The sequence below is a fragment of the Episyrphus balteatus genome, chromosome 4 (genome assembly GCF_945859705.1).
Source record: "Episyrphus balteatus chromosome 4, idEpiBalt1.1, whole genome shotgun sequence".
Taxonomy (NCBI): domain Eukaryota; kingdom Metazoa; phylum Arthropoda; class Insecta; order Diptera; family Syrphidae; genus Episyrphus; species Episyrphus balteatus.
Genome location: NC_079137.1, coordinates 62,882,334 through 62,900,787, shown reverse-complemented (window position 1 = coordinate 62,900,787; position 18,454 = coordinate 62,882,334). Strand labels below are relative to the sequence as shown.

Here is an 18,454-nt window from a genome sequence, read left to right as displayed (position 1 = left end):
AGTCGCTTCTTGGACCTTTTCTTTTAAAAGCGTTTGATCAAATCACGAATTGATCTGGTAAAATCAACTAATTGATCCGGTTAATTTACATGTCAACTCGGTAGGATCATATAATTCCCCCAGTTTCAAAATCAAGTGTAGCCCTGGTGCATCATCTAGTTTCCACGGCAACATCACGGATTTGTTCCGAAAATTTACTAGCATCTTCGATATAATCGTGAAATTTTCTTCCTTAAACCAATTGGTTTTCCGCTTATTGCAAATTACCGGATTCAGCAAATATGTATATAAGAAACTCACAAATTCTGCAGAATTTCAGCTAAGATTTACTAGATTCGTTTGAGATTGAAGTTTGTCAGTTAAACTGAGTCTAGTTTTACTTTTTTCATTTACCAGTTTCTGCTGAATATATTTTCACCTAATACTAACCAAATTCAGCTAATATCTACGATATTTGAATATGTTCCACCAGTTTTAGTTAAAAAGGATAATTAGCATTAAATTAATTAAATTTGTTAGCTTAGGTTGGCTTGCATATTCAGCAGCTCCAATTATTCGGGTTTTGTAGATTCAGCTGACACTTAAGAAACTCTGCTGAAAATAAGTAACGTGCAAACCAAATTCAGTTAACTTCTGCTAAGATTTGGTAAATTCAGCTGACACTGGGATTTCTCAGTTTCAGCTGAAATATATTATTTCATTTAAAACTGTCAACTCTAGAGCAACGATTGGCCAGTTTCTGCTGAAAGATATCAGATTCGGCAGCCACTAATGAGTATCAATTTGAGTATTCAGATTTTAATGAGGTTTATACAGTTGACCTTAAAATATTTTCCTATTTTTTGGAGGTGTTCACCGAGTTGAGATAGGTTCAGTTCCAACTTGACAAAGAAATATAAAATTCTTAATTATCAATTAACGTTCAGTGATATTTACTTATTCGGACTGAGTCTTACCAGTTTAGGCGGAAGCACGGATGACAGATGACTGAGAACTTTCAAGTTCTACTGAAATGTATTCAGATAAAATTTGGAAAATTCAGCTAAAAATAATATCTAAACGTCAGCAGAACTTTTATTTTGGTAGATTTGATAGATTCCGCATGATTTTTGGTTGAGGCCAACTAAATTCAGCCAAGATTGCACAATTTCGCTAAGCTATTTGCTCTCGGATTCTGTTTTAAGTAGGTAGGTAAGTTTTCCAGTTTCAGGCTTATCAATTAATTTCTAGCAACCTTAGTCGGATGTGATTCAGCAATTTTAACTGCAACAACATGAGTTTCAATTAATATTTATTATTTTAAAATTATTTTTGCAACTTCCCCTGAAGTTTCCTGAATTATTCTAAGATGAATTATAAAATCCTGCTAAAACTTAAGAGATTTAGATCCAACAAGAAGTTTCAGTTGAAGCTGAGTTTAACTAAGTAGGTGAAAGATTCATCATCATCAGATTGATCAGTTTTGCCTGTAGGTAAATTAACAATCAATTTCAGCTACAATTGACTTGGTTTAAAAGTTACTTAGCAATTTCAGGTGGGGCTGAATTAACTCATTTTGGTCTGAGATTAATCAATTTCTGCGAAAATGCATCAATTTCAACTGAGGTTTAACAAGTTTTCATGATATTTAACAAATTCAGCTTAAAGTTGTGAAATTCGGCTGAATGTAACCAATAAACTTCATAATTTTTGATCGAGGTTTATTATGTTTAACTGACGCAGATATTGACCACTTTTGCCTGAGGATGAATAATTTCCCAGTTTCTGTTGAAATTTATTAATTAAGTTCAGCAGTTTTAGCAAACGTGAAAATCATCCCATTTTATTGTTAAATTTATAAGTGGTTTCAACTAAAGCTATGAATTTCTTATGTAATTTGCTGGGAATGATCAAGTTAAGACAGAAATTTATTAAATTTGGCTGATATTAGCCCAATTTTTTGCAAACATTTACTATATTCATTAAACACTGAAAGTGTTAAATGTTAGTCATGAAGATTTCCCAATATCTTATGTTTACAATAACAATTATGCATGTTTCAAAACTTTAATATTCATTTTCGATTCAGGTTTTTTTTTTTGAAAAGTTATTGGCCTTAAGAACGGTTTTAATGATATTTTATTGCCTAACAAGTTTTGTGTCGCATAAGTTCTGGCTTTTATCTATGTTCATACTGTTTATTCAAAAATATATAGATGGTACAAAGTTCTCAAAAACCCACACGCATCAAGCTGATTTTTCAAAAAAAAAAAAAAATCCCTGTCACTTGTAATTTCAATCAACTAATCCTGGTGTCTCTTCTCTTTTATTGTGTGTATGATTAATCCCTAAGTACACCTCCTCTCTCCTTCGTTATACATATAAAAATGTTTGCATCTAAACAGGCGACGACACGGACATATACGGACAACGACAACAACGATGACGATACGCACTCACAGTAGCCGCATGCTTACATGCCTAATCCAACACACAAACAACCGATCCGATTTATTGCCAACATCGACATCAAGGTGACACCCCAGCATTAAATCAAAGACAAGCCATAGCCTAGCCAAGTCTCACATAAATAAAAATGTATGGCTCCTATATGCGAGCAAATGTTACGCATCCAGCAGAACCACATGTCAATCGTTGGCTAGTAATATGCAATTAACATCCCGAACCTAGCAACCCAGGCTTATAGTTGGTATAGAATGCAGGGCCGGTCGCCTCGCCAATGGATTATTATTATGTATTATATCCTTGCGTTTGCGTTCTGTGATTTTTCATTTACCTTGTTCCAGCTCCTTTTGTACTTATTTTAACTTGTTTTTTTTTGACTTTTTTTTTCTAGTTGGTTTATCTCCATCAGTAGCATCGCCTGGTGCTGCTGTAGCAGCGGCAGCAGCCGCTGCAGGACTTTTCCCCGGAGGCTCACCATCTCCGACAACTCTAAGCGCTCTAGTCTCACAACATCGCCTGCTGGAGTTATCGCGGTTCGGGTTGCGTGGCTATGATTTGGCCCAACATATGCTCAGCCAACAAGGTGCTGTCTCAAAATTACTGGGTAAGTGTAATAGAAAGATTCATAAATTCAATTATGTTTGAGGGTAATAGGGGAGATGCGACTCCATTCATGTGTGTGTTCAAGTCATTTTTCGAATAGAAGCCTGGGGGCTTGTTATCGAAGTAGAGGTTCTTTATTTCTGCATCGCCAATGAGTAAAACTATGCTGGTATGAACGGAAGTTCATATGTTTTATGTTGCTTAGTGCAGAAGTGAAGCGGAATCGTGAGAACTTTCTAAAAAGACACAGTGTGTTTTGACAGATTTGTTGTAATTTTCTTATCAAAGCTGTTAATGTGATAATTTGAAAGCATATAGCAAAAAAAAAAAAAATGCACGACTGGGGTCGCACGTACTTGCTCTTATGGTAAAAGTAGATCTTATCTTAAAGCTTTTTATAAAAAAAAATGAGGCAAAATTATAATTAGATTTAATTAAACCATTTCCCATTATGTAAAAAAGTACATAAAATCTGTTTTTATAATATTAATAAAACACCATTTTTAAAGGTTCTGATCACAAAACGAAGTATGTCATCTGATTTCTTGTATGAAAAGGAATGTTGAGAAAAAACATTTTGAAAATCGTTAGAGTCGTTTTTTTTTAAATTAATTTTTTATATATACAAATTTTCTAACATTAAAAAATAAAAGTTGGTATGCCATTTTTAAGAAATAATTAATTTAAACTTAAAAACAAAATTTTGAAAGATTTCAAAAACCCGTTTTCAAAAAATTGATTTTTCAAGAAAAAAAAATTGAAATATTTTTTAAAAATCCAAAAATGTGTTTTTTTTGAAAATTTTAATATTACGGTTAACTAAACGCTTTTGTATAAAAATTTTTGTTGAAATCGGGTTAGTCTTGTAAGAGATATTTTCAAACCAAAAAACCGGTTCTATGGCAGGTACCGTTAGTAACATTCCAAAAAATATTTTTTTTAAATCAAAATTTGGGTCTTGTTTGAAAAATTATACACAAAATTTGTCATCAAAATCGTTAGAGCCGTTTTCAAGTTATTTGGTATAACTTGAAAAATTTGTATGGGACGTACACTTTCCAAGAAGTGTAAAAAAAAACAAAAAAAAACCAACTTTCAAAATTCTATAAAAATCATGTGTACCAAATTTGAAGAAAATCCGTCCATGCGTTTAGGCTGTGGAAATGTGTACAGATGGACGCACAACCGCACAGACGAACGGACGGAATTGCGAGACCCACTTTTTCGGAGTTCTCCATTATCGTAATGTTGGTTATGATTAAAACCTCAATTTTTTTTTTCGACACGAAACCAATACTTGCCCTATAGAGCAAGTAAAAATAGATTTGATAGGAAATACATTTTTTGAAATTCCGCTGTCTTGACCACTAACGCAAAATTTCATTTCAACGTTTATATAAAAGAGAGGAAAATTAAGAGTTTCTTCTGAAAAAGAAATGGAACTTAACAAAAATTAATTCAAAGTTGGATGTATAAAATATAGGAAAAGAATGAAAAAAAACTCTTCGCTAAGTTAGTGATTCTGACGAAAATTTGGTCATGATTTATTGAACTCATCAATGAATTTCTGAACATTTTCGTAACTTTAGAAATTCGCCCATGTTTAGCGATGACTGAAAACCGCTCTGATTCTGGAACTTGGTGGTGGTCCCGTATTATTGCCATTTCATTGTATTCTATTCCTAATGTTAAGTATGGGCAAGTACTGGGCAACTCTACCGATCGATTATAATTTTATTTTTTTAAATTAGTCTTTTTCAACGTAAACAGTTTTAAAACGCATAGAAATCATATTTGTAAGCACTTTCCTGTCTGTATGCATATGCAGTAAATGTCATCGCTATCTTGCAATAGTGAAAATTTCATTAAAATCTATTGGTTTAGAAATTGTATAACTAAAGTCAAGTTCAAGTTTTATAGAATTTAAATAAATCCTTAAACATCGTATAAACAAAAGAGCTGAGCAGCGAACTTGATTTTTTCTTAATTCTCTTTTTTTGTGTGCTTAAATTTATAAATTCAGGGTAAACAAATGTTTCTATACACATAAAATAATAAGGCACTTAGAATCAAAATGATTCTTTTCTTGAGTTAATCTTTTTAAAATAATAAGAATTATTATAAAATTAAATCGAAATTTGTTTTTTTTTTTTTTATTAAATTTATGTGTATCTGCTAAGAATGAAATGTTTTCCTATTAATTTTATGTGCATTCTTCTGAATATCTATACGCGCCTTGTAAGATAAAATTCCGACTAGGTCGTAAGTACTTGCTGACACGGTGAAAATTCCTATGAATGTTAAATCTTTTTATAACATTCATCGAAGAATAATTTTGACTTATTTTGTAAAAAATGTAAAAAAAAAATTGGCATACTGCTACCACTTTTCATTCAATAAAAAAAAAAAAAACAAAAACCACACTTTTTTCAAGTGTGTTTTGACCAAAATTCAAGTGGTCAAAACCTTAACAAAATATACTTAATGTGTTTTTCTTAATTTTTCTACATCTAAAATATACAAATCTAATGTCGCAGTGTTTGTTACTAAACTCCTCCTAAACGGCTGAACTGATTTTAATGAAATTTTGTACACATATCGGTTAGGTCTGAGAATCAGCCAACATCTATTTTTCATACCTCTAGTCTAAATTGTTAGGGTGGTTCAGCTAAATTTTTTTATATCTTCTTGGAACGATCTTTTCGATATTTTTTGTGTATGTCGTTAAGTCTGAGAATCGGCCATTCGACCAACATGAATTTTCATATGATTAAATGGTTAGGGTGATCCAACCAAAAAAATTTCTATAGGTATTTTTTTTTTTTTTTTTAATGATTTTTATAAAATCTTGTAGGTAAGTCTAAAAATCGGAAAACATTTATTTTTATACCACTAAATACCTAGTTAGGGTGGTCCAACCAAACAAATTTTTTATGTATTTTTGGAACGATTTTTATGAAATTTTGTGGGTACATCGGGTAAGTCTAAGAATCGGCCAACATCTATTTTCATACCATAAATGGTTAGCGTGGTCCACTACAATTTTTTTTGTTTTACGATTTTTTCAAGTCCTGTCTTCATATTGTTTTCAAGGGGTTCAAAAAAGTTAGTTTTCCAACTCATATGAATAGCCTAAATTTGTCCGTTAACAACAGTGCAAAAAATATTTTTTTTATTTAAAAAGTACAACATTAATAGCTAAACTGATATCACAAATATTTCAAACAAAATCGTGAGCTTTTTTTTGGAGAAAAGCAATTTTTTTAATTTTTGGTTTAAAAGCAAAGCAAGAACTAATTAATTTTGATCCTAAGTATAAATTTTCAATTTTGAAAAAAAAAATATAATTTTTAGATTTTTGAGAAAACTTTGAAAATTATTATTATTATTATTATTTAATTATTATTATTATTATAAACATTAGTTTTCTTAGAAACGGTTTCGACATTTTTTTCTGAAAGTGCACCTTTATAAAAAAAAATTGAACTGTATCCTCTTTTTGAGTTCAATTTCATTTAAAGAGTTGTTTTTTTTTTTATTTGAAGAATGAATTTTATGTTTTTTTTTTCTAATACATTTACTTTTTTGTTTTAAAAAAGTTTTTAAGCGACATTCAGCTGTTTATAAAAACTTTAATTTTCTTCATCAGAAGAAGGCTTAACAATTATGTAATTTTTCGCTCGGGATTTGATGATCTAGATTCTAGACTCTAAAAGACATTTTTGGTCCAATTACAAGCCAATGCTAATTTTTTCTGTTTTCCTTTTTTACTTGCTCTATAGGGCAAGTATTGGTTTCGTTTCGAAAAAAAAAATTGAGGTTTTAATCAAAACCAACATTACGATGATGGAGAATTCCAAAAAAGTGGGTCTCGCAAATCAGTCCGTGCGTCTGTGCGTCTGTGCGTCCATCTGTACACATTTCCACAGCCTTAACGCGTGGATGGATTTTCTTCAAATTTGGTACAGATGATTTTTATGGAATTCTGAAAGTTGGTTTTTTTTTTGTTTTTTTTTTTATCTCGTTTAGAACGTATACCTCCCATACAAAAAAATACGATATTGCGAATTTCTCGAAAACGGCTCCAACGATTTTGATTAAACTTTGTATACGTAATATTGAAAGCAATGGTAATAAAATTGCATTTTTTTTTTTCTCAAAATAGTCAAATACAAAAAAAAAAAAATTTTATATGAAAAAAATTTAGTCTAAATGTCGGCTCTTCCCCAACCTCAACAAAATTTCTTTAAAATTTATTTTAGAGGCAGCTCGTAAGATCTACAAGTAAACTAACATAAAAGTGCTTTGAACTGCAAGAGCAAGTACGTGCGACCCCAGTCGTGCATTTTATTTCACTTATCCTACAAATGCGTTTTTTTTTTGTCAACTTCAAAAATCATTGCGGATTTAAATAGAATCTCTTGTACAAAATCAATAGCTTATTTCCGCTAAGGGCCAACCTAGCAGATATTGACTTCCCAAAGCAGAAATAGCTTACCGCACAGTCTTATATGAATACAAATCATCTGTGTTTAACTTCCCATGATAACATCCCCAAGTTAGCAAATAATCGAGGTGCAAATTAATGATTATAACTTTACAAAACGATCTGCTAATCGTTTAATTAGTTATACTTATTCTCATGCATCGCTAACCGCCCCATGAGTTTTCTTATCTTCCCTCAAGTTGGTAATTAAATTTGTCTAAAAATAATGACGAAACCCCTAATTAAGAATAAAAACATCAACAAATTACCAGATTATACCAACTAAAAGATGACTAAAAAAACGCCCCTGAGTTTTTTTTTTGTTCAAGTCTTTACACACATACCTAAAGATCAGGTTCCATGCAAATTGCAACAAAATTAATACCTACAAGCGATATAATAGTTTACAACATTTAAATATCATTTCCCAGAGTGTGTTAAAAGTTGCCTCGCGATATAAATTACAATCGCACCATCTCTCCGCGCACAGTGAAGTGACACACTTCAACTGGTGCGGCGCAATTATATAGAAAAAAAATATACAACTGTTATAAGTCCACTATACGAAATTGCCAGATGGACAGACGGTGGTGTAAGAACGGGACAGTATTCGGACTGACAATTCAACATCAATCCGACGACTATGCGCTTAACTGCGGCGCGGCAGCGGTCGGCAATACTGACAGGCAGTTGCAGTGTAAACATTCGAAACAATTGCTCATTTGAATAAAAAGTTATGAAGCCACAGCGTGAGCTCAGAGATAGTGTATCTTTTTGTTCGGTGCTCAAACAATTGTCCGGAAGCATTTAATTCTGTCGAGATCTGTAGATGCGGCCGACAGGTGGTGTTTTGTTGTTTTTTGTTAGCACTCTTTGCCACCCGACGCGACCGAACTATTATCTCATCTCATTAGAGATGCAGTAGCGCAACCAACCAACTCTATTTAGAGATGCATTTATCCATTGGAAACAAGATAAAGTATTGTGCAAATTTTACTTTGGGGGGAAATTAAGAAAGGTTATAATACAATGTGCATTGCTTCAGGGGTAAGGGGTTAAGTTTTCTATAGACTCTGAGAGTTAATCGCGTGAATTACATAAATTTACTACTTTTTTGCAAAAACAATTATGTGAAATTTATTCAAACTCCATAAAGCAGGTTGTTTTGCTGAGGAGGTTTTGGCCGAGAGAGTCAAAGTCGAGTGATAAATGGACAGATGCGGAATCAATCGCAGAAAATTACACACTACAAAATGCTTATCAACATCATCTTCATCATCATCAACATCATCATCGAAGTAGGTAGAGTGTCTGTTTTTTTTTTTTTTTCTAGGAGAGTATAACTTCATTGGATCAACATGATCTCTTCCAACTTCAAGTTGATTGCGATGATGATGATGATGACTTCAAGTAAGATGTGTACAGAGGGGAAAAGAAGTTTATATAGGTGCGAATAAATTACCACTTGATCTATGCTGTGCGGAAGCTCTCTGCTGTCAATTCGATCCGTGATTAGTTGCAACTAAATAAGAAAAAGGAAATGTCCAATTGATTAATTGCTTGAAGCGGGATCATGCCACATGTGATTGGTTTTTGATCTGCAGTTCAACTGGATCTAGTTTTTTTGTTTGTTTTTTTTTTCTATCAGTATTAGGATCACTCAGTTGATTGACTTGTTTAATGAAATGACAAATTGTAAGTTATTGGCCACCAAGGAGGTCAAACTTATGCAAAAAAAAAAAAAATAACTATAAGAAGACTTTTCTTTAATTTATTCAGTTTTTTGTCGGATACTGTAACTGTTAGAAGAGTATGAATTTGCAGTTTTATCTTAGTCTATTTTTAAATGGAAGTAGAGATTTCAATTGGAAAGTCTAACAGTTTATTTGTATGTTAAGCTGTCGTTGGACTTGTACGTCCCCTAACAGAAACTGCCTTTGCTTTTTTTAAGAGTACGTACTTAATGGTTGTAAATTTTGTCAGGTTAAAAAATATAAAAGAAATATTTAGGTATCGTAGTTGCTACTCCACAAAAATTGAGTTCCAATCCAAAATAGTTTAAATTTTTATTCAACGTTTTGGGCATCTATAAAATTGTGATTTTATACTTAATAAAAAAATTTGGTCAATCAAAGAGCAAAATTTTGGCATAATGCTGACCATTACTTTGTTATCTTGCCCAAACAACTCGTAAATTTTCTACATAGCCTTAAAGCGAATTTTGTTTTCAATGAGTTTTTTGGTAATTTTATTTAGGGTAATTTTATTATTTCATGTTTCTTTGTTTAGAAACCCTCAATTTTTCCATGTTTCTTATGCTTTTTAAAGCAGTTAACAGCTACCATGCCCCCTAAATGGAAATCATCAATTGTTCTTTTGAACAAATAACAAGTTTCTTCGATAACGGAAAGTTTTCTATAATTTTAATGATCTGTCAGTGTATCAGTTATTCAGTTACGTTTTTTGTGATTTTTGAAGTACTGTATCTCAGAATCTACTAATCCTAACTAAATGAAATTCTGAGGTACAGAATAAGGGTGTACTGTCAAAGTTGCTAGAGTACTTGACTGAGCAATATAGTGTTCCTTGATAATAAAATTGAATAATTTATTTTTAAGTGAATTACATGGCGAACCCCACATGCGGATTTTGAAAAGTACACTGAGGGAAAAAATAAATTGATGTTGAAACGTCGTTATTTCAAATAAGAACTACTTTGATTAATGTGACTTCGAGATACGAAACCATCAAAAATTAACCTTTTTTTTAACTATGATTTTAAAATGTCCATCGTCAACGCAAAATCATTCCGAATAATAGTTAAATCAATGTGGTTTTCCTTGATTTCACCTTGTTTTATGGTGGCTTTTCCCTTAGTGTAGTCCAATTTCACAAACAAACATTTTCTTATTTTTATTTAATAAACCAATTGTGCCAAAATTCTTATCAATATTCAATATTTGTATGTTATAAAGTTGGCAACTAAGCTTCAATTCGAGAAGAAAAAAAAAAAAATGAAATAATAATACAAAAAAAAAAAATACAATAGACCGAGAGTTCACAGCAAATTTTGGGAGTGGAGGTATAACCAAAATGTGAGTATGCTGTTTTATAACCTAATGCATTCTAAAAACGAATTCAAAAGTCTGGCACCTTTAAATCGCGACCTTATATGGGTTTAAATATCGCGAGTTCTTCAATTATTGTGAGTAGGCTAAATTAACACAAAAACACATTATAAAAATAACTATTCATACTATGTTACTTCCTCTAAGCCTGAATATCTCAAACTTGGCGATGCGACTATATCGGCTTGGAGAGTTCTGAGTAAAAAAAATAAAAAAAAAACAAACAAAAAATAAAACAGAAAACTCTCCAAAACAAAGCCGCTTAAACAGCGTATATCTTGCATAGGCGGATTTAGGGGGGGCACGGGGGCACGTGCCCCCCCCCAGAACTTAAAGTTCATACTTAAAGGAAATCAAACTATAAGAGTTTTAAAAATATATGAATAATAACAGAAAGAACTTGAGTAAAATTCTTGTCTATTTCTGGCTGAAAATGCGAATTTTGTTGATTGTTGCATCCCTTTCCCATGAATAGCTCCACCTCACAAATAAATAAACGATTTTTCGATTTAAAAAAAAGTGAATTTTCAAAGTGATTTTGGTGAAAAATTTTGATATGGACATCGAATGACATTGAATGATATAAAAAAAATAATTGTACCTATATGCAACTCTATTTTTTCATACAGAGGGGTTAAAAAATTTGCACTTTTTTCGTTGTTTTTTTTCAACATTAGTGTTTTTAAAATAGCGGAACACGTCACAAAATTGCATAAACTATACATTATAGAACTGCAATATATGTAGAATAAACTTGCATTTCAGAAGTTTGCCCAAGTTTGCACCCCGAAAATAAAGACCCCTTGAAAAAAAACTCCTCAAAAGCGACCCTTACTTATAGATTTTTATAAATATTATTTTATTGAGAAAATTTCTCCAGGGATACCTCTAAAAATATGTAAAAATAATAGTGTTCCAAATTTCAAAAGAATCGGTGCAGTAGTTTTGAAGTTATGAGGAGCACCGGCGTTGAAAACATTAGTTGTGGGGATAACGATTTAAAGTTTTGAACTCTGGACTAAAAGACTAAAACGTTCCTAAGGGTATAGTCTTGTAGCCCCATGTGACATTTCTGTAACAAACCGAAAAAGATTGCATAAAAGCTCTACAAACTATTTTTTTTTTCTTTTGAAGCTTCTAATATTATACTCTTTAAGTATTGCTTTATCGAAATAGTACTTCAAATTTCTAATAAATAGCACCAATAGTTTTTAATTGACAGTTAATGTTGAAAGTTGGGCTTTTTTTGAAAATAAGCAAATTTGTGTAAAAACTACGAAATTCAGAAAAAAAATAGTTTTTGTTAGTAAACCCCACGGGGTTTTATTTTTGGATTTTAGGAAAGTGCCTAAAAATTAATATTAGATAGTTTTTTGCTTGAATTTTTGCATTTTTATATAAAAATAAATTATTTAAACTTTTTTTTACTCCCAAAATATCGAAATAACTAAGTAAATAATGACTTTATTGAATTTTTAAAAAAATACGTGTTTTATTAAAGATAAAGGCCAATCGATTGACTTATTAATTTTTAAATTTACGACCTTGGGTTACAAAAGGTTAATGCAAATAAAAAAAAAAAACTGGGTTTCCCGGCAAAAAAGTAGGATTCAGTTTTTTTGTTATTCTTAGGAACTTTAATATTTATTAGAATGAAGTCTTTAGTATTTGACTAAAAACTACTAGGTCATTAACTAATGGTATAATTATGTCCATAATATTGCAAAAATTTATACAAAATCAATTAAAAAACGTAAACATTTTTTTTTCAAAATTTCATCTTTAAAACTTAATTTCTAAAAACTATTTGGTGAAACAACTTGAGTCAAAAAATTAAATAAAGAATTGTACGTGCATTTTCTGATTTTTTATATTTTTTTTCTTCCGGCTAATCAAGGAGTAAGAGGGTTAGCACTTAAGTGGCTTTTACTGTAACAAGAAAATGAAAATTTTTCCTTCCGAATAACTTTTTGGTCATTTGGTACCTATTTGATGTGGGAAATGTGCCTAAATATTTTTGGCCAGGTTTTAGACCACTGTGGGTCTTTAAAATTTTCTGCTTGTTAGTCAGTCGTATGGTACTTCACTTTATTTCTAACTGTTATTGCTGTTTTTTTTGCCAATCCGTCCCTTGTGCCCCCCCAGAAAAAAATCCTGGATCCGCCCCTGATATCTTGAGTTCTATTGATCGCATCGGCATGATTGATGTCTTCAGTTCTAGGAAAAATGACATAGTATGAGTTCTTATTTTTAGAATGTGTTTTTGTGAAAAACTCGTGATATTTAAACCCCTAAAACCCATATAAGGCCGCGATTTAAACTGCCAGACTTTTGAATTCGTTTTTAGAATGCATAAGGCTATAAAACTGCATACTCACATTTTGGTTATATCTCCACTCCCAAAATTTGCTGTGGGCTCTTAGACTATAATGTTCAAAAAAAATTAGATACACAATTTTGTATTGAACTAAATAATAATAGGTACCTTGTTAAATTTGAATTTGTTTTTATTATATTCTTATGTAGCCTTTTTTCAAATGCAATTGATATTTTTGTAACACACTGAATTAATATTTTCCAGAACTAAAGAGAATAAACAAAAATAAAGTTCGTGTCTCAGCTCTTTTGTTTAAACAAACTCATCATTTGTCTGTATGTAAAAATGGTTTTCTTTTCACTTGAGATATTACAAATACCGTTTCTTTCATACGTTCTTTCTACTGGGTCTTAGCCTATTCGTTTGTTGTCGTGCGTCCGTCTGTACTGTTACTTACCTAACTGAAGTATTTGCTAAAAATTTTACGTTGAAACAACAACTGATGAAAAATAAAAAAGTACGTTATTTGTAAATATTACGATTTTTGACTGACAGGTAGGTAAACCTTAGTAGGCAAATTCTGTATAATCAGTATTTCGATTGAACCCTGAATTCTTTTCACATAATGTACACAAAAGTAGCTTTGGGTCACCTCTTTGGCCCTAGAAAAAACGGGAAGTTATGACGTCAACAATAAGGATTTCGGATATGTTCGATTGACTGGAAAGAGATATTAAGTAGATAGTATCTGTGATTTATTTTCTTTGGTGTATTCAAAAGACCCTATCAAAAGCCTAGTTCATCAGATTGCAACTAATTAGCCTTACAAATTTGACCCGCTTAGGTACCTAAAGACAAGTATTTAACCTACTCTTAAAATAATTAACTGTTAATTGAAAAAAAAAGCTTTCTCTCACTAATTTGTGTGTGTGTTTGCACTCCAGCAACTTCACATCAACATTCCAATTCTGAACTCAATCGACCAACTACCATAACTTGCCTGTATTACCTTTACAATATTATAGTTGCCCAATTAACCTACAGTCCCCACAAACCAACTAAGAAATTTCATAAATCCTCACACTCTTTAGCACAAATAACTTTGCAACACGGTCTGCGAATTCCACAAACAGTCCATCCAACCACACTCAGATCAAATACTTTACCTTCCCATGTTCCAATCAATTACAAAAAAAAGCGACAAAAAAAGCAGAAAAACAATCAACAATCAAGGAGAAAAAAAATCAAGCAATGATATTGCAAAAATGCCATCAATGTTCGAGTCTAATTAATTTTCACCTCTTAAATGCTCATAAAAATCCATATTTGCTCAAACATATTTTAAAATATTTTTCCAAGATAGCAAAAAAAAAAAGTAGTTAAGCCGCTGTACAGTTTACCGTATAGTCACCGTATAGTCGCCGTTGTGCTTCCGACTTAAGTGACTTCATCATCGAATTGACTGCGTTTGGTTGACGATCAACTGACACAAGGTACGAGTAGTTGTTGTTTCCTAGTTACATTTTTGCTTTGGTATAAGAGCCGCTTGGTGGCGTTTGCAACGGTGGCTGGCAGTGGTGATAGAAAGGAAGATGATGATGACAACGATCTGCCTGGTTGAACTGTCTCCGCCACCAACAACAACAACAAACAACAGCAACTGTTGCATCTATAAGTATAAAACAACAACTGTGCTGTAGGCAATTTGCTGTGTGATGTATGACTGACGTTTTTTGTCTGCCTCCGCGCTCTGCTCCGACTTTGTGTATCTTTATCTAAGCTCTGCAAACGGACGGACATACATAGTATATATGAGTGTAGCCCGTTTGCAATTGATTCTTCAACAAGATAAAATGTCAAATGCGAACAAAATTGGTGACTGCTGCTTTTCGACTGCTGCAAGTTAGTAGATGCAACATGCAAGTATTTCGCGACGCGACGTTGAAATCCAAAACAGTGGGATGAGAGTCTCTCTCTAATGCGCACACGCACCTGTATTGTTAAGTGAACGCCGCCGGTGATCGGTCGGGGCCAAGAGTTGGCCGGCCGGACGTATTCAGAGGTCGACAGAAGGTAGTAAAAACAAAAAGCAAACAAAAAAAAAAAAAAAAACACTAAACCTTCAATGAGTGTGAGTTTGGCTGGTGACTGCCTGCCTCTGTTGCGCTGGTGGAAGATTTACGATCGCCGCTTGGATAAATTGCAGTGATTTTCGCGATCCGCGATTGTGATCGCAGGAAATTTGTTCTGGAGGTTTTTTGTCTGTGTTTCGAGGTTTATTTTTTTTTTTTTTTTGTTTAAGTTAAATAGTGCTGGCGGATGCATAGTCATTTTTTAAGCTGGCATATGGTTCACACGAGCATCACAATATACTTTAATAGGTTGGGTGGATGTCGACTTTTCTATGTTTTTGAAATTACTTTGTTACAAGCTTAATTTGCAAATGAAATGAAGTATTTTAGTACATTCTCTTGCCCAGAGAAAATATTTTAAGCAAATCAATTAAAATAGAATCAAATTAGTGGTTCAAAAAAATAAGATCTCCGGAAATTCTAGGCGATCCGCCGCACCACTGCCGCACTTCAGCCACACCATGTTTAAAAATTACTATTTCACCGCACCTCCGCCGAATCACAGCCGCACCATGTTCAAAAATTACTATTTCGCCGCACCACCGTGCTCTGCACATGGGTTCCAATCTTATTCTCGTCGGATAGGGTTTTGTTTTATTTTTCAATCCAAAAGTATTTATCATGTTGCGGTAAATTTTTGAATATTAAACGAAAGCGTGTGGCTGTGCTTTGGCGGTAACGTGGATAAATTTTCCGGCAGTGCGGCTGTGGTGCGGCTGCCAAGAATTTTTTTTTTTTCTTTAAAAATTCAATTTCTATTTTTACTCCAAGACGCCAACACCAGCACATGCCACAGGGATATAGATTCAAAAGAGACAATTGGACTTATAATAGTCCACCACAATGGGACATAATTAAAAAAAAAAGAAGAAAGTTGCACTCGGGGACTGCCGTGGTTAAGATATTGCATTGCATTTTTTATCAACTTATGCAATTATTATTACGTTTTTATTTATATTATTATTTTATTTATTTATTTATTTTTCCCTTGATATTAATTAAAGTTTTTTCTTTGATATTAATTCAAGTTACGATAAATGTCAAAGAAAAAAAAAAACTTGTCTATAAAATCGGTTAACGGACGATAATTTAACGTGATAAAGCTCAATACATATATTACATAAAATTATTCAATAAGCCTTATATTATGTTTATTTCTTCTTAAGAATTAAGCTAAAACTAAAGCCGATATGTTTTGTAAAAACTATAAAAATGATTTCTTGAAATCACACATTTTTCATGAAAAAAACGCGAAAAAAAATAATTTTTTTTTCCTTACACATCATACTGTCAATATTTTTACATGAACGCCTGTAATAAATTTTACATAATTTGAAAGCTTATTATTTTAGCTTTCAATATTCACTTCAATCATGTTTGTACGACACCTAGAAAAAAAGCTGTAATATTTTTAATGCAATCAATTTCCTTCAAAATAATAAAAAAAAACAATTTTTTTTCTTGCATCTCGATTTGATTCATTTTTTTATTTGACAACGTATAATAAATTTTATATACGTGGCTGGCATCTGGTTTTTTCGTTACAAAATTTCTTGATTCGGTCCCGCGCGATAAAATAAAATCTATGCAATAGCTTAGAATTGTGGAGTATTATCCCATTTTTCAAAACAAAAATGTGGGCAGAAATGATGTTGACTTTACTTCTAGATTTAAGTTGACTCTTAAAATAAAACTTTCTAAATTTATTACTGCATTTATCAATGTTTGAACACCCCTAAAAATATTCACAATTTAGAAATTTTGCATCTAACATTCAATCCTTAATCTAATTTCAGGTACACTCCGACCACCTGGCTTAATCGGTGGATCAAAGCCAAAAGTAGCAACGCCAGCGGTAGTATCAAAAATCGAACAGTACAAACGAGAGAATCCGACAATTTTCGCGTGGGAAATACGTGAGCGGCTAATTTCCGAAGGTAAAAAAAAGACAAAAAACAATAATTTCTCCCTTTACTCCTTTATGGTCTGTCTATACCCCACAAAATAGTATACGTATGGGATCTACGGTCAAAATCTTTGATTCTCATCTCCGGTAAAGACTCGCTTTAGTAAAAAAAAAAGGGGTCTTCGCTAAGAGAAATGAGCCATGTCCCCGCCAATCAGCTATCCGTCTTTCTGAGTACCATCGTCGAACCCGTGTCTTCCCTTTGATGTTTTATGCACTTAACCAGCACTTTTAGTTGACTTCAGGGAAGAGGCTTCCACATTACCAAACCATGATGATGATGATGATTGCGATGCAGAGAAGTTACTCTGTCTCGAACAATCAAATTGTTGTTCCATTTTAGATCGATTGGTTAATTTATGGGCATCCGGGCATTACCAGGAGATCAGCAAATGCAAAACATCGTTCGTATATGTCTGAGTCCCCATTTCGCATGGTTTTCAGTTCGAAGTGAACTTGGACTTGGACGAGAGATCGATTGATCTCCCGGACCTCATTATGTGGTCCCCGCTCTCGCGGTGTAATCTCATTTGCGTCATCATCGTCACATTAAGAGAAATCCGTCTTTCAGGATCCGCGATCTGTGATGTGATGGCGATTCATCCTTCTCCTCCTGCTCTTTTCACTGCTCCTTATAACAATTGCGTACCCAGTGGGTTTTGCTATGTGCACACTGCTGCATCTGGTCCACATTTATAAATATTCTCATGAATTTCCGCGACCTCGTCGCGATGGTGGCTTCATTCATTGTTGGGATCGATCTCTTTTTCCTCTCAATGAGTGTTATCTGTGGCGAGTATCTGCGGCAAGAGTTGAATGATAGTGATTGGCATTATATTTGTTGACGATAAGGATCTTTCCCCGTGTGTCGCCGTCGGTGTATATTTTTGTTACCCATCACAGAAAAGTGTGTTTTAACTTTTTTTGTTGTTGTTGTTTTAAATAAAATCCTAGGGATATTTATACAGAAACAAGTAGTAGTTTCTGTAGACTTGTAACAAACCAACGAATCAGCCACCGACCAACCGCTGGTGATGTGTGTATAGCGATTGCGTTAGCTGATTTATTGAGTTTGGCCGTGGGTCTCGTCTTCTTTGGACAATTTTTGATCGGTTATTTGATTTCTTGTGGATATGGTGCATCAAGATAAAGCGATTTCCAACATTCAACTCAACTTATATTTAGGCGCAACGAGAATATATACACAGAGGACACATGTTTTATTGTAGCTCAGAGGGTGGGCTTCAAGCTTGATGAGATCACGTTAATTTGATTTGAGATAATAACAAAAAAATACACATCAGACTTAAGTATTTGCCTTTACTGGCTTAAAGATTTAAGAAGTTTGGCATTGAAAATAAGATTAAACATATACAA

General features: G+C 32.8%; 1 protein-coding gene across 2 annotated transcripts in view; it reads left to right on the top strand.

Annotated features, from left to right (window-relative positions):
- The window catches only part of LOC129917690 (paired box protein Pax-6-like), a 60,974-nt gene that overhangs the window by 26,938 nt on the left and 15,582 nt on the right, over positions 1-18,454 (top strand). For both annotated transcript variants that reach the window (XM_055997751.1, XM_055997752.1), the window contains exons 2-3: positions 2,837-3,049; positions 16,908-17,048. In XM_055997751.1, the coding sequence (XP_055853726.1) occupies positions 2,837-3,049; positions 16,908-17,048 (354 nt within the window). The remainder of the gene's footprint in view (positions 1-2,836; positions 3,050-16,907; positions 17,049-18,454) is intronic.